Source organism: Musca vetustissima, unplaced genomic scaffold, assembly GCF_032173495.1.
Source record: "Musca vetustissima isolate MV318-11 ecotype Yass unplaced genomic scaffold, APGP_CSIRO_Mvet_v1 utg62165, whole genome shotgun sequence".
NCBI lineage: Eukaryota > Metazoa > Arthropoda > Insecta > Diptera > Muscidae > Musca > Musca vetustissima.
In genome coordinates this window covers 47,709-66,153 of record NW_026885291.1, presented here as the reverse complement: position 1 = coordinate 66,153, position 18,445 = coordinate 47,709, and the positions used below count along the sequence as shown (strand labels likewise).

The 18,445-nt window shown below is 34.7% G+C and overlaps 1 protein-coding gene across 1 annotated transcript; it reads left to right on the top strand.

Annotated features, from left to right (window-relative positions):
- Nucleotides 1–5: 5 nt before the first annotated feature.
- On the top strand, nt 6–1,446 carry LOC133332483 (T-complex protein 11-like protein 1; the record flags this gene model as incomplete). Its single annotated transcript, XM_061540885.1, has 4 exons — nt 6–498; nt 563–881; nt 950–1,116; nt 1,184–1,446. Coding segments are annotated over 4 exons (1,242 nt in total), but the record flags the coding sequence as incomplete, so codon positions are not given.
- Between the last annotated feature and the right edge of the window lie 16,999 nt (nt 1,447–18,445).

Sequence of the window (18,445 nt, the reverse complement as noted above, 5' to 3'; positions counted from 1 at the left end):
AAAACATACAAAACATGGAACTAGCACACGAAATTGCCTTGAATCCAGAGTTTAAATTGCAACCTTATGAACCACCGGAGAACAGGTATACCAACACAATAATTAATAATATAAGTAAATCCAGTGTTGAAATTAAGGAATGTTTTCCACAAATTTTAACGCAGAACAATAAACTCATACTGGATCAAATTAATGAGATTTTGGACGAATCTGTTATTCGCCAGCAAGCCGAGAAGGGTGTACTCGACTTTAAATCATATGCCGATTTTATTATTAAAATCATGGGTAAATCATGTGCACCAGCCAGAGATGACGACATTAAGAAGCTTACACAAATCGAAGATGTAGTTGATATGTTCAAAGGCATTTTGGATACAATGGCTCTCATGAAATTGGACATGGCTAATTTCCTATTAGACTTCTCCCGAAATGCTATTATGGCAAACTCAGTGGAGTATGAGAAACAGAAATTTAATGAATATTTGGAATATTATAAATGTACGTTTGTTTTATCACTCTTTTATGAAAATCGAATGACTTAATTTGTTTAATTTGTTTTTAGTTGGCTTTCCCGCAACGGAAAACTGGCTTCAACGCAATCTCTCTCCCACCTCAAGTGGCACATCTGTAACTGCAGATCAAGCTATGTCCAATGCCTATATGGAACTAATGGATTGGCAGGAGAATATTGATTTCCCCGAAATTCTATCCACAGACAAGGATCGCATTCTCAAATTGGGTCAACGGGCCAAACGTTTATGTGTCGCAGCATCACTGATATCCATTTGTTCAGCAGTGCCTATTATATCTCAGCGTTCAGAAAATCGAATTGAATTAGCTAAACAAATTGAAATACTGCTACAAAGTGTTACAAATGAAAAGTAAGAAAATTTTTAACTTATTACTATTTTGAAAATTTGAACAAAAATGTCACCGATTCCGATTGCAGAGATATATCAGAGATTATTGATAATATTTGGGAACAAATAAAAACAGTAATCAACAAATATTTACAAAAAGAGAATCAATCAGCAATGGACTCAGAAGTGGAGACCATGATTCGAATGCAAGTAAAGCAAATAGCAAATAGGGATGCTCCAGTACGACAACTAATGTGTAAGTACACATTTTAGACGAGAATGTGAAGTAAGAAACGGCTAACCGTTTCTTGTTATTTTTTTAGGGAAACGTTTTCAGACTTATTTTCGACTGGCACTTCGTTCTAAGGGCGGATTACCACCTCCACCCCCAGGCTACGTAGATTTTAAAGATGAACTTGAATCCTACACCACTGCCCTTAAGCGTGTAATAGCCTATAATCACTCTGTATTTGGTGAATATTTTTTGCAAATACTCACGCAGCGTCAAAATGAAACAAACAATGATAGTATTCGTGCTAGTGCAGATGCTACCACTGATGCCGGACCTTCCACCTCACAGCAATGAATGATACAGAAGTAATTTATTAAGGAACTCCAGCAAATGGAAACCGCAGTTACGGAAAGCCAATAGACAAAACTGTATTGCAGCTGCGTTGGATTACTTGGATGGGGATGTGTGTGAGAGTATTACCGAATAAGTGATTGGATTGAAAACTTATTTACCCAACAAAAGCACCTTTACTGTCAGTATAGAGCTGTGAGAATTTTCGAAGGCAAGAACTCTTACCAAGCAGCAGGATGACATATTTGTCGAGGGACTCATAATTACTAAACTTAAACTTAAGTCATAACATCTAACAATGGTGCTTACAAACAATAAAGATAATAGTTGAACAAATATTAAAGATTTTCTGAGATAAAAACAAATTATTTTATTATAGCATCAGAATCTTTTTTTATTTGTCGTTATAGTAACAAAACCCATTTGGCCATCAAGTCGAAAGGTTGTAGGAATCCTTTCATAGTAGAACGCTTTTAAGTTTAAGAAATTAATTGTCATATTTTTTATAGATTTTCATTTAAAATTATTCAGCCTTATTCTGGACATCAATTTACCGTGAATTTGTTCGCTCCTCCCTTTGAAGTTATTCAGAACCAGAACTCGAAGCGAATTTGTTCGCATTTTCACTTTCTCCTTATTCTGAATCAAATTCGAAAGCGAAAAAATCCGTTTTGGGGGAAATTAGTTATTCTTGATTACAGGGAGTAGTAGTATGGAACTCATGAACAAATTAAAAAAACTATTTTTTCTACAGCTCCACATTGTACTCAAGATTTAACTAAGAATGTTGCAATTTATATTTATAGGTTTTATAGGCAGGGAACTTAAAAATATTCAGCTTATTCTGAACAACATTTTCCTGTGAATTTTTTCTCATTCTCGCTTTCGCCTTATTCTGAATGAAGTTCGAAAGCGAAAAAATCCGCTTTGGGTAAAAATTAGGTATTCTGGATAACAGGGAGTAGGAGAATGAGATGAAATTTTGTGCGAAATATTTCGCTAATAAATTCAAAGGGAGCTGACTACAAAAACATAAGTAATAAATATTTTTATGAAAAATATGTACACAATACTTATTCTATGACGATTTAGAATATTATAAATTATAGCAAATTTTTAACTGGAAAACAACAAATAAAATGACATTGCACTATGGGTAAAAAGTATGATTTTTTGGCATAAAGTCAATTTTTTTTTGTTTTCATATTTTGAAATGTAACTGATTTCCTAAATGTAGACATCCATATTAGAAAAAAAACATTCAATATCAATGGGGGTGGCAACCCTTTTTTTGCTGGCGAGCTTTAAAAGTCAGAAGTTTGAAAGTCACATTGTTTTGGTACAACTGGCGGTAAAAATCAGCTAAGTTCGAGTGCTTGTAATTAGACAAAATTGAAAAAAATTAAAATGTATAATTATGGAAAACGTTAGTGCAGGTATGTAAAATAAAGACGAGATGCCCTTTTTGTCATATTTGTCTGTTGTTGTAATACTGTGAAATTTTTTGGTTATGTATAACTTTATATAAAATCTATAAATTGTAGTTTTGTTCCGTGGAGTGTAACTTGTGAATGGTAAAGCATTGCAAAAAGGTGTAAATGCCAAGTTATTAACAAAAGTGTGTTAATTAATGGGTAACTAGCCTTTTTTGTGCCAACTCGAGTTTTTTACTGATAAACATGTGTTTGCCCATGCAGCGCTTATTGAAATTTGGAGCAGCAAAATCGCTCAGAAGATTCACTTATGAAATATGTGTTGCAGAATATCAATAATATCAGTTTAAATGAAGACCAAATGCGTTTGATATCGAAACAAGTTAAAGATTTTGATAGTTATATAAAAAAAGCATTTGCCAAAGTTCAACCGTAAAAGTATAATTATAGTAATGGATGAGCAGTATGTTTCCCCAAATAAAATAGGTCGCCCAAAATTAAATTATGAACATGCTGGACCTAGGCTAAAAAGGAAATTAGCCTCCGAAGTTTCTTCACAAAATATGCTATATCATTGCTGCTACGGTTTCAGCCAAAATATTCAACGACAGAGACATGGCCTTTGTTTTGAATAAATCAGTCACTAATGGAAATATAGCCGAAGTAAGGAACAAACATTTTGTTATATGCAGTTATATGAAATAGTGCCCCAAATCATATGAAAATAGGTAGGCCATCTTCGGAGCATACAAATTGTATACAAACCAAATTTCACTGCAATAGCTTTATAAACAAAAAAGTCGGGACAAATCGGTCAGATCGGCTATATGGTAGCTATATGAAATAGTGCCCCAAATCATATGCAAATTGGTAGGACATCTTGGGAGCATAACAAATGTATACAAACCAAATTTCACTTCAATAGCTTTATAAACAAAAAAGTCGGGACAAATCGGCCAGATCGGCTATATAGCAGCTATATGAAATACTGCCCCAAATCATATGAAAATTGGTAGGTCATCTTGGGAGCATAAAAAATGTATACAACCCAAATTTCAATTCAATAGCTTTAAAATTAGAGTTTATGCCAAAATAAACGTAAAAAACCATAGTGCATTGGAAATCCTATTGATAACAATACATGCTGAACCAATTATTGCCAAGGAATGTATGGAGGTAATAAGGAATATTTAAGTCGAGTTTGACGCATTTTGGAAGCGAAATACAACCATTTTGGGTGAGTATCTGTCTCTCTGTCTCTCAAGAAAAAAAAAATAAAAAATTATGGAAAAACCAAATTAGCCTGATGAGCCGCTTAACAGTGAAAAACTTAAATAAAAATTATGAAAGAACAAAAATAAAGCTACAAAAAATATATTTTTTAAATTATCGTGTGCATCATTTGAAGGAAGAAATAAAGGAGTAGAAGCAAATCATAACCTAACAGGCCACTTTATGAATTTGGGGAGATGAAATATCGAAATTAAATAAGAAGGCGCACCATTATGTGGTGAAATAATAAACTGCGAATTAATTTAATTCAATCGCAGATTTCTTCCCATTATTCGTTGTTTTTTGACATAGTTCAATTCGGTTTTTGCTATCATTAAAACATTTTCACATTTTCTTTTAATTACAAAGCAGTTTTACGGTGGATTCTCTTCATTTAAAATTTCTATTGTTAGAAATTTTAAATCTATATATATAAAAGAGCTTAGTGTTAAGTGAGTGAGTGAGTGAGTGAGTGACTGACAGATCATCGCCCAGACGAAACGGCTAAAGCTAGAAGCTTGAAATTTTGAGTGTGGGTTGGTGTTGGTGTGTAGGCGTGAGATAAGGCTGGGTTTTTGGAAATTCGAACTAGAAGGGTACGAAAAGTACTAAAATGTACCAAATATGGTACCCTTTGTATTAGGCGAACGGGAAGAGCTAGAATTCTGAAATTTGGAATGTGGGTCACTGATGTAAAGTTAGGAAGATGTACAAAAGTGTTTTTGGAAATTCGTACTAGAACGGTACGAAAAGTACTAAAAAGTACTAAATGTGATACCATTTGTATTTGGCGAACCGGTAGAGCTAGAACTCTGAAATTTTGATTGGTGGTCGCTGAGTGTAGGATAGATGTACCAACAGGTTTTTGGAAATTCGAACTATAAATATCCGAAAAGTACTAAAATGTACTTAATTTTGTACAATTTCGTAGCATGTGAATTGATAGAGCTAAAAACTTGAAATTTGAAATGCGAATTAGGGATGAGATGTAGAGTCCATTTAAGGAGATGGTTTTGGAAGCGTGTACTCATGCGTACGAAAAGTACTATATGGTACTATATTTGGTACAAGTTTAATTTGGAGATACAAATCGAGCTGGAATCCTGAAATTTGAAATTAACATTACCGTCGGAGTGTAGGACTGGTAATGTACGTAGTTTTGGAATTTTTTACCAGTTTCAGTAATTTATATTCATGGGTACTAAATGGTACTAAATTTGGTACAATTTGAATTTTATGCGAACCAATAGAGCTAGAATCATGAAATTTGGAGTCAGGATCACTGTTGGGGTGTAAGATCGAGATATGTAGGAAGTTTTAAAAATTTTTACTAATGTGTACTAAATTTGGTACAATTTGAATTGTGGGTGAACCGACAGAGTTGGAATCCTAAATCTTGGATTTAGGATCACTCTGGGGGTGAAAGTTTGGGTTAAGTGGGACGTTTTGGAAATTCGTACTACTGTGTACTAAATTTGGTACAATTTGAATTGTGAGTGAACCGAAAGAGTTGTAATTCTGAAACTTGGATTTAGCATCTCTGTTTTTGGTAAGTAAGAAGTTTTCGAAATTCGTACTACTGTGTACTAAATATCGTACAATTTGAACTGTAGGTGAACCGAAAGAGTTGGAATCCTAAAACTTGGATTTAGGATCACTGTGGGGGTGTAGGATTGGGGTATTTAGGAAGTTTTGGAAATTGGTACTACTATGTACTAAATTTGGTACAATTTGAATTGTGGGTGAACTGATAGAGCTGGAATCCTGAAAATTTGTGTTAGGATCACTGTGGTGGTGTAGGATTGGGCTATGTAGGAAGTTTTGGAAATTCGTACTACAGTGTACTAAATTTGGTACACATTGAATTGTGGATGAACTGATAGAGTTTGAATCCTGAAACATGGATTTAGGATCACTGTGGGGGTGTAGGATTAGGGTATGTAGGAAGTTTTGGAAATTGGTACTACTGTGTACTAAATTTTGTACAATTTGAATTGAGGGTGAACCGATGGAGTTGGAATCCTGAAACTTGGATATAGGATCACTGTGGGGGTGTAGGATTGGGGTCTGTAGGAAGTTTTGGAAATTCATACTACTGTGTACTAAATTTGGTACAATTTGAATTGAGGGTGAACCGATAGAGTTGGAATCCTGAAACTTGGATTTAGGATCACTGTGAGGGTGTAGGATTGGGGTCTGTAGGAAGTTTTGGAAATTCGTACTACAGTGTACTAAATTTGGTACAAATTGAATTGTGAGTGAACCGATAGAGTTGTAATCCTGAAACTTGGATTAAGGGTCACTGTAGGGTTGTAGGGTTAGGGTAAGTTGGAGGTTTTGGAAATTCATACTACTGTGTACTAAATTTGGTACAATTTGGATTGTGAATGAACCGATAGCGTTGGAATTCTGAAACTTGGAATTAGGATCACTTGGAGTGTAGGTTTAGGTTAAGTAGGAAGTTTTGGAAATTCGTACTACAGTGTACTAAATTTGGTACAAATTGAATTGTGGATGAACCGATAGAGTTGGAATTCTGAAACTTGGATTTAGGATAACTGTGGGGGTGTGGGTTTAGTAAGAAGTATTGGAAATTCGTACTACTCTGTACTAAATTTGGTACATTTAAATTTGAATTTGGAATCATTATGAGAGTGTAGGATCGGGGTATGCAGGAAGTTTTGTTGGAAGTAGAAGGGTACGAAAAGTACTAAAATGTACCAAATATGGTACCCTTTTTATTAGCGAACGTGAAGACCTAGAATTCTGAAATTTGGAATGTTGGTCACTAATGGAAAGTTAGAAAGATGTGCAAAAGGGTTTTTGGAAATTCGACCTATAAGTGTACTAAAGGTACTAAACTTTACTGAATTTAGTTCCTATTGTATATATATTGAACATATATAGCTGGAATCTTGACATTTTAAATGGAATACAGGTTGGGAAGTGGTGTTGATGTACGGAAATGGTTTAAGACATTCGTACTTATGTGTATAAAAGTGTAAAATGGTACTAAATTCCGTACTAATTACTCTCAGTTGAGTGTGTAGAGATGGAATCGTGATAATCGGAATTAGCTTTAAAAAATCCTACTTATTTGTACGAAAAGTACTAAATGGTACTAAATTTGGTGGAAGTTGGATTTAGGTGAACAGATAGAGCTGAAGTCTTCAAATTGGGAATTAAAATGACTGTTGGAGTGTAGGACTGAGGTAGATTATGAAATTCGTACTTATTGGTACGAAAGGTATATGTGGTACTAAATTTAGTACAATTTGGATGTTGCTTGAAAGGATAGAACTGAAAACCTGAAATTTGGAATTAAGATTTCTGTTGAAGATTGAGCTATAGAGACATCTTTGGAAACTGGTATATATGTGTACGAAAAGTACTAAACGGCACTAGATGGATTTGGGTGAACGGAGAGAGCTGGAAACCCATAATTTGGACTAATGGTTGATGTTTGAATATAGAATTGAGATATGGAAGTATATTACCTATGTGTACTAAATAGTACTATATTTGGTAAAACTTGATTACGTGTGAACGGATAGAGCTGGACTCCCGAAATTTTTAATTAAAATTACTGTTGAAGTGTAGTATTGAGCTATGGAGACAACTTTGGAAACTCGAATTTATGTTTACCAATAGTAAATAGAATAGAAAATTCACTAAATTTGGAATAATTTGAATTTGGGTAACGGAGAGAGCTTGAAACCTAAAATTTAGAATGTTGGTCATTGACAGAGAGTTAGAAAGAATGACCAAAGGGTTTTTGGTACTAAATTTAGTGGAGGTGACGGTATAGAGGTAGTCTTGAAAATGTATAACTATGTGTTCGAAAAGTTCTAAATGGAATTACATGTGGAACCTGTACGTTTGTGCTAATGTGTGTATTTCGGAAAATAGTGCTTATGTGTATGAAGAGTACTTAATGGTAATAAACTTGATATTAAATGTACGAATAGAGGTGGAATTCAGAACTATAGTACAACGATTTCCATATGAAATATTTTTTTATTCCTGTTCCGCATACGAAGTAGCGGGTACTTTGCTAGTAACAATATAAATATGAAAAAAATTGTTAGAAAAATCACATGGCATAATTATACATGGTAGTTTCATGCAGTCATATGTTTTCAATTTTTTCATAAATTTGTCTATGACAGTATTCAGCTTTCAATGTACGTATATTATAAGTCAAGTGGCAAAAATTGCTAAATAATTTATATTTATAAATATTAAATAGTTGTATTACAATATGAATAAATAAAATAAATATATAAATACAAAAAGGTTTTAACAACCATGCTCATGAGAGCAATGCTCATCTTTATAAAATATATGTTGTTTAATTTATTTAAAATTTGCCAAACGACCATGGTACAATTATAAAAAGTAACATCAAATCCCAGCTGATTTTATTCAAACGTAATTCTATGAATATGTCAAATTATGTTATTAAAAATCACCCCACAGGAAAATTGGGAACGCATACTATTTGAAGTTTTTCTTTATTAAATGTGCTCATGTATTTAATTTACTCAATCTGCCTGCTGGGAAAGTTTGAGGAAGCAAATCTTTCTTCATGGAATAACTCGCAATTCCCTGCATTTTCATATGTGTTACACATATAAGTGGCAATGGCTCAATTATAGGAAAGATGTGGAAGCGATAGAAATATAAATTTGATAGATTTTCATTCATGTTTCAATTTTTATTTTGAGGATTCGAAAATATTTCATTTTCAAAATAAATATAATTTGTTGATAATTTGTTTGTTTTTTTTACATTTTTCTGTTAAATGACGTTGACAAATTTCCATGTGGTTGTTGTTGTTGTAACAGGTTGGCTGTTGACGAAAGTTCTTTCCTGAAAAATGTTTATAGAAGAAAACGGAAGGAAAAGGAAAATATATTAATTAATTAGGAATTCGGATTTGAAGAGGGTAGCCGGAGAAATTGTGCCACCTCTATTGGCTTTAGCCATAAGTCTATGGGCAATAGACTCGTAGGCTCGGACGGACAATTGAATAAATGGTGTGTGTCGTGAGGGCTTTTCTGGCAGGAGGGACACCTGTTTAGGGTTCCGGGGACAATGCGCTCTCGATACGAGTTGAGTACATTGCTGTATCCGGACCTTAGTTGTGCCAGAATTGAACGGGTTTGCCTAGGAAGAAGCCTCTCACTCTCCGAAATTGCAGGAGGATGTTGTTGTATGACTTTATTGCATCTGTTGCCATTTATGGCATCGGAGACCGCCAGTTGATGCACGGATTTCATCGCGTTCGCTATGGAATGACGTCTTGGATGTCATCACGATAGCGCCTGAAGTCCTGGCGGATGTGTCGCGGAGGTGGATCTGGTTAGGATGACACGGCAGATAGCATGCCAGCAGGAACTGTTGGCATGCTTTATCCTTGCCCCAGGAGGTGCCAGCGTTTCTTTATCCTTGCCCCAGGAGGTGCCAGCCAAAGCTTTCAGAACTTTATTCCTAGCTTTCACCTTCTGGTTGATGTAATTGGAATGCGAGGAGAAATGAAGGAGGCTATCGAAGACCACCCCAAGGATTTTCGGATTATGGACTGTGGGGATGCGCCTCCCTTCAACGGAAATGTCAAGTTCTAGATTGACTTCTCGCGTCCAGGAGGTGAAAAGTGACACGGTAGACTTTGCAGTGGATAATTTTAGATTGCGCTCCCGGAAGAAGTTGGTGATGGTGGCTAGATAGTTGGAAATTCTTGCACTTACGTCGTCAATGTTAACGCCGGACGAAATAATCGTACAGTCATCGGCGTACGACACCACTGAAACATCTGGTGGAGGAATGGGGAGTTTCGCAAGATACTTGTTGAACAAAATGGGAGAAAGGACACCGCCTTGCGGTACTCCCATTTTGATCTTGCGATATTTGGATTTTTGGCCACGGAACTCAACGAAGGCCTGTCGTCCATTAAGGTAGTTGGCAAGCCAACGTTTGATATCACATGGAAGGGTGGAATTTGTGATATCAGAAATCAGCTCGGAATGATCGACCGTATCAAACGCCTTGGACAGATCTAGAGCTGCCACAATGGTCCGTTCAGGTGGTCGTCGCTGATTGAGGCCATTCATAATCTTGGAAGTAATTTCTTGCAAAGCCGTTGTTGTGCTATATGATTCCCTGAAACCGTGTTGGTGGGGAGCAAGAACGAAATGCTGTTTCAGGGACGGAAGCAATAGAGACTCTAAAACCTTGGCTACTGGTGACAGAAGAGAAATCGGGCGGTAGGATTCCCCATTAGTAGCGGATTTATCAGGTTTTAGGATTGGAATAATCCGGGCAACTTTCCAAATGTCAGGAATTACCAACTGTGACATCGATAACTCGAGGACTTTGGTCAGATAGCCCAGCCCTATTGCTCCAAGCTTCTTTAACATGAACATGGATATGCCGTCTGGACCAAGGGCTTTGGATGGTTTGGATTTGGAGATAATTGCCTCTACCTCGCTGGATGTAAATGATAGTGGCTGCAAGTCTCTTTTAAGATTCTTGGATCTCCGGATAACTGCTCGCTTGGTCCTGTTCTGCGAAGATGGATGCTCAATGAATTGGCGGCAGAACTGCATTGCACATTTTTTGGCATCGGAATGTTGAATGTTATCGAAGGAAATGGCATGGAGATTTTTATTTCTTTTGGAAACAGATAGACTCTTAATTGTGGACCATAGCTGCTTGGAATTTATGTTGCAGTGGTTAAGGTGTTCTAACCATTTAGAGCGCCTGTGCTCAAGGACTAGAGCATCTATTTCAGCGCTAAGCTGCGGAATTCCGTCGTCAGCGGGGCTTTCGGCGCGTTGCTGTGCCAATCTGGATGCCCTGGATGGATAATTTGGTCTCATTAGAGGAATTCTGCCCGCAGGAATAAAGCGTTTTGCCGCTTTTTGAATAATTTCTCGGAAAATCTTCTCACCCTTTCTGGCACATACGGGTGGCGGCATAGGACTTAAGGAGTCCTCAATGAATTTTGTGAAGCCGTGCCAGTTGGCTTTATTATAATTCATGAAGGTACGCTGATCGGGCTCCACGAAATCGCTGGGTTTCTCTACCGTGACCAGGATGGAATATGGTCTGAATTTAATGCGACCTTGGTTTGCCAGGAAGTATATGGAAGGAGCGATGGACTGACGATGGAAATGTCCGGAGAGCTGGAACACCTGGCAGTGACTCTGGTAGAGGATTCCTCATTGATGGAAGCGAAATCGGGCTCGTCTATCTGGTTTGCAATAAGAACACCGCGAGGATCATTTGGAAGTTGAGAATACCATATCTCATGATGAGCGTTGAAATCGCCAAGAACAAGTTTATTATCTCCCTGCAGCAGATGGATGATGCTTGGATGATAACTAGCCCAATGCTGTTGACGGGCGGAATATATACATTGACAAGTTCAATTTCAGCATCGTCGGAATGAACTGAAATGCTCAAAACCTCCAGGAAAGGATCAGACTGGGAAGGAGACGGAGGGGTAGTCAGAGTATATCTGACATCTCGCTGAATGATGAATGCGAGTCCCCCGCCATGGTCTCTATCTCTGTCTCGCCGAATAATATTGTAATTCCCGGAGGAGGATAAGGAACAACTACTGGTCAGCTTCGTCTCTTGCAAGGCAGCAATGAGGATGTTGTTTTCATGCATGAAGTTTGTGATCTCAATTACCTTATTCCTAAGACCATTACAATTATATTGCATGATTAGGAATGAGGTATTTGGATCACTCCCCTGCATGGACTGCTGCTGTGGAGGCAGGCGGGTGGAGTTATTCGGCGAACAGAAAACCTGCCTGTAACGCTGTTGTCTGGATGGGAAGTTTTGAGCATTCGTTGTTGGAATAGGATGACTAGGAGTGCTAGTCGGAACACTAAAATGAATTCTACTTGATGAATGGCTAGACGGAGTGCTAGCCGTAGAATAGGAAGAGAAGCTAGTAGAATAACTAACTTCACTACCAGTATGAACACTAGTGGTCGTACTACTGGATGGAGAACTAGACGGAGTGCTAGCCGTAGTACGCGAATCACTAGTAGAATAACTAGTGGAACTACCAGTATTGGAACTGGTAGGAGTTCTGCTTAATGGAAAACTAGCCGGGGAGCTAGCAGCAGAACTGGAGGAAGAGCTAACGGAATAACTAGCTCTCCCACTAGTACTGACACTAGTAGCAGTACTACTGGATGGAAAACTAGACGGAGTGATAGCCGTGGTTGTTGTATTGTTTGTTGTACAACAACACTTGCTGATACCTTCTATTATTAGTAGTAAAAGAGGCCGAAAAGAGAGCTAGGTCTACGCTGAGAACTTACTGAATATTAATGGGTAAATATATTCTGGTAAGATTTTTCAGCAAAATTCGATTTATTTCAATCGGTCGTTGAATTTTTTCAATTTTTTTAATTTATGATTTTTATTCCTTAATAAATCTTTTTTTTCGACGTTCCCACGCCTCTCATTCTCACCCCTGCCGACCGAAGGGGCGACCTCTCCTTACGAAGGGATCGCGTACACACCATGATCCGTATCATGATGGAATTTGAGAGTGGAATAGAAAAACCAGCTACAGAATCTACTTCAACAGCCAGTTTGTTATTAAGTTTTACTACTCATTTAAAAATACAATAATATTAGATTTTATTTGTTCTACGCTCAAGCAAAAATCTACATTAGAGTATACAGTGTTAAAGTCAATACACATTTTATTAAGAGGATCTCCCATAGAGTAATTCGTGCGGTGGAAGTCTACATATAACAGTTGATAGTATCTACTAGATCGGACAGGAACATTTATTCTAATAGAAGGAATTGGGAAATCCGAAGGTATATTACCATTTAATATTTTTAGTACCATCATAGTATTCAACATAATACGTATACTTTTCAATGTAGGCAAACGAATTAATTTTAACCTGCTAGTATAAGATGGCAACACAAAACTACTATTCCAATGTAATCCTCTAAGTGCAAAAAGTAAAAATTGTTTCTGCACGGATTCGATTTTATCAGAATATATTGCATATTGGGGATCCCATACAACAGAACCATATTCTAAAATAGGTATAACAAGGGACGTAAATAGTTGTTTCGTTATATATGGATCCGAGAATTCTTTGTCCCACCGTTTTATAAATCCTAAGACACCATAGGCTTTATTTACCATAGATATAACATGATTGTTAAAGTTTAATTTTGGATCCATTAGAATACCAAGATCAACGATCAACAGTTGATAAAACCGAACCATTAATATAGTAATGTCTTATCGAAGAACAATTTCTAGAAAAACACATATGTTTACATTTATTTAAATTCAAGTCCATACAATTTAGGGGGCACCATTGTAATAGGCTATTTAAATCATGCTGGAATAACTAAGCTTGCTTTTCAGAATGATGGGTAATGAACAACTTGACATCATCTGCATACATTAGCAATTTGGAATGCGATACAGAATTTGGCAAATCATTTACAAACAATAGAAACAGAATCGGGCCTAGGTGACTTCCTTGCGGAACACCTGATGGAGCATTAATCGATTTTGAAAGACATCCCTCAAACAAAACTAGTTGTGTCCTATTTTGTAAGTAAGATGAAATCCAATTTACCAAATTTATACTAAAGCCAATATGATTTAATTTATAAAGTAAAAATTCATGGTTAACCCTATCAAAAGCATTACTAAGGTCTGTATAAATTGTATCGGTTTGTTTACGCTGAACAAACCCCTTTATCACAGTAGAAGTAAAGTGTATAAGATAGGTAATAGTTGAAAGACCACTACGAAAACCATGTTGATATGGACTTAACAAGGGTTGTATTTTTAGTGAAATTACAGTAGGAATTAACTTTTCGAACAATTTTGGAATAGCACTTAATTTAGCAATTCCTCTATAATTCGAGGCATTTGTTAGACTACCAGATTTGTGTAAGGGTATTATATAAGACTTCTTCCAACAAGTAGGAACATAGCCATATCTAAGGGAATAATTAAATAATAACGTTAGAGGTAATGCTAATGTATCTGAACAATATTTTATTATGCGGGGTATACCGTCAGGACCTGGACATTTAATAGGTTTTAAACTACGTAGATTTTTAGAGATCTCTCGACTTTGTAAGAAGGGCATAAATATTTGAGCTATCTTTGATAGTTCATAAGGATATGGATCTTTAATCGGATAAGTAGTATTAGAATAAGTCGTGGCAAAAAAAAATTGCAAAACATTCTGCAATTTCGGAGTTTTTCGAAAATTCTTGGTTATTGTATTTTAAAATAGTAGGCTTAGAAGAAACTTTTCTTTTTAGATTAACAAATTCATAAAATGACTTTGGATTGGATTTAAAAATATCCTTAATCTTGTTAAGGTAAAGATTATACAACCTTCGAGATTCTATTGTATATTTTGATCTAGCAACAGAATAGTTGGCATAGTCTATAGAGGAGCCAGATTTTTTATATTTTCTAAAAAGTTTATTTTGTTGAGTTTTTTATACTTGATAATTCACGTGTATTCCATGGATGCCTATCAGAGTTTTTAGTTCTAACAGTAGGAACACATTCAGAAATAAATTTGTTTAGAATAACATAAAATTTATCTATTGTAAGCTCGAGATCAATAGGACTCTTACAAAGGCATATATAGGTTCAATTTACAGATGAGATAAGTGAGTTGAGTTTGCAGAAGTTCGTTTTTAATAGTTAAAAGTAGTTTTTAATGAGTTTGATGAATTGTCAGAAATTAAATAATCATGTATCATGGATATACATAGAGTTGGGTGATAGTTATCTTCAGGAATACAAATAGGAGGTATTCTAACTAATTCAAAATATGGTGTATGATTTACGAAGACTAGATCAAGGATTTTCTCATAATTATTTACTATATTATTTATTTGTTGGAGATTAATGTCACAAAATCGGCTAATAATTTCAGAAATAAATTGATTTAAATTTATATCAGATGTCAATGGAGTAAGAGCTTCTGACTCTGGCAATGAAAGCCACTTCACAGATGGCATATTAAAATCGCCAAGAACTAATATTCGGTCTGAATCATTCATATTATTAATTATGGATTGTATTGCTAATATATGCTGATTATGAGCAAGTGACGAATAATTTAAATTTAGCCAATTCAATGGATATGCCGAGAAATTCTATATCAGTTAAAATATTTAATTGAATAACATTAGTGGAATATTTGGCGTCGACTGCGTCGAAAAAATTTAGAAGCTTATTAAGTGAAATTACCTGATAGTTTGCAAAATCTTACTGTCTGTTTATTTTTCTCAGTATTATTGAAATAGAGAATTAAAAAAAGCTTACTCTCGGAAATAGAATTATAGTTAAAATTTTTTTCTTATTCAGTCTTAGAATTAGAACCGCCCGCCTTATTCTAGATCAAATTGGAATGCGAAAAAATTAAGCGGAGTCCGATCTAATTTGGAGGTGGAATAAGGCATATTCAGGTTAATTCTGAAATTAAATATTGTGTGAATTAGTTCGCTCTTCCCTGTACAACACTTCACAGTGATTTTTTTGAAGAAATTAGTTATTCTGTATGAAAGGGAGGGGGAGTGTGATGACAATTTATGCGAAAATATTCGCTGATATATGACGAAGTTCAAATGTAAATTTTAATCTTTGTTAATCTTTTTAATTTTTCTCTACCGTCTTGCAATTTTGTATCATCATTCCTCTCCAACCGCTCGAAAAAAATTGTATACCACGGTAATTCTTCTTGCGTTTGCGATATTTCGTCAGGTGTTTCACAGGGCTCAATTTTAGGTCCACTCCTTTTTATGTTATGTATACGTTAATGGTCGTGATTTAGCTATTCAGCGAAGTATACGCGTGCAAGGGAAATCAATTAATTCTTCGCAGTAAATTGCTCAATCTCACCACATAATTTTAAAATTAAATTGCTGCAATTTTTTTGTTCTTTGGAATAAAAGAATTATATATCTGGCTTACAGCATAGAGTTGATATCTCACAAATTAACATTACGGTTTGTTAAGCATATATGTAAGAATTAGAAAAATGTGCGTTATTATACGCTTTCTGTCAATTTGTAACCCAATGAGGATTTTTTTGATTTATAAACTGAATTGAAATATTTCATCTATGTGAACAAATTAGTAATACTGTATGAAAGGTGATGACAATTTGTGCGAAAATTTTCGCTGATATATGACCAAAAATATACCAAATTCCGACAATTAGCAAGGAAGTTCCTTACCTACGGGGAATCGCAAATACCAAATTACAGGCAATCCGTATGGAAAATCTTGCTAAGACCTAAAATGTTTATTGATTATTAAAGATACATTGTGGCTTGTATTTGAAATTAACGTTACTATGGTGGATTTGACGTAATAAATATATGAAATGTGTTTATTTTTTCATATACGTGATATATATTATCAGTCTATATATTTCCAATGAATTTGTAATTTGTACTGAAATTATATCTATGAACATTTTAATATAATTAAAAAATAAAATTTCAAACAGATCGACATACATATATAATTCATAACCTTAATAGTTTCCGATCTCCAGAATCATAGATAATCTTGTAACACACAAAAATTTCTGAAATTTCCGGAATTTTTTTTTGAGTTTGACTTATATCAAGACTTTAGTATTAAATTTATATTTAAAGAATATGCATGATATTAGTTCCTTTGGGAAGTTTGATTTATTTTTTCATCATCGATAGATTAAAATCACTTCGGTATTCTCAGACTATTCAATTCATATACATTTTTAATTAAACTCTGTAATAACGATTACATTTATGTACAAGTTATTATTATTTTGTTGATTCAGAAACCTGTGCTGGTACGTACCACCTACCTTTGTTGAGCTAACTGTCAAAATATTTACAGTAAAGTCCCGTTAATTTTCTCAAGGTTTTTTATTTGGTTTACATTTTTATTTAGTCATAATTTAAATAGTTTTTTTTTCAATATGAACTTTAAATGTAATAAGTACCATTTTAATGAAAAAATCAAAAACAAAATTAAGTATCTTAACAACCCGGAATTTAGATTCAAACAATCAGGATTATAGAATTCAGAATGAGTTGTGAAATGCAGTCCGGATTACCGGATTATCCGTATTAGCCAGGCCCGAATTATCGAGATTTTACTGTACTGGTTTTTAATGCCTTTGAATGATGTTAATTAATAATGACAATAAACGGATTTGTGTTACTTTTTTAATATGCTTTATTTAATATATGTATATATAGAAGTAAACAAAACAAAAATATTTATCGTAATAGTAAATGTATATTATAAATTTGAGAACGATAAAAATGTATACATTTATAACATCGTTTGTTTGTTTGCCTAATTATTATTTTTATTATTATTATTTGTTGCTGCACAAAATTGCTGAAAAAATCATAACAGTAGACATACATGAGGACCATGATAGTATTATAAATTCAGAAACAAATTATCTTGTGACTGGCTAAGTCTAGCAAACATAAACCAGAGGTACAGGGGACATGGAATTATTTTAATCGAGTGCATAAAACAAAAAAAAAAAACTCATCAAATTTCGATAAAACTGTAATAAATTATTAAAGCAGATGCGAAAGGAAACAAGCCATAATTTAATAATTAATGCGTACACGGTTACCATTTTTAATTGATGTCTATTCTGAGCGCGAACGTTATATAAACATTCATCTCCTCTACAAACGATACGACGAATTTAAAAATTATAGTATCAACTACATTGTTATAAAATAAACATTTATATATGGCTAAAATACAACAAACTAAATCACAAGAATGATTGACTCTGTACAATTAATCATTTATATGTGGAGTACAGTTATTGGTGTCAATACAATTTGATTAAATAATTAATCATACACAGCCCGAGGCAAAATAATATTCACATTAACTTCAAATAAGAAGTACATTTTTTGTTTTTCCCAATGTTCCTATTTTTTGTTTTTTACATTGTTTGTGTATGGATAGACGTTGGAAAATATCCATCACACTAACGCAAAATGTAAATTACTAAAAAGTATACACACAAGAAACGTTCAATAGAAAAATAGTAATGCTGGCGGAATGCTGATGTTGGTTGTATTTTGTGTATGTTTTGGTTTGCTATGAGGAAGGGTAGTATTTGTGAAAGTGCCGCCTTTGTTGCGCAGATGGGCGGGGAATATGATAGAAAAGTACAACAAACTTAGGCAGGAGACATAAGCTTGCAAGAAATCGGCACACCAATTCCCTA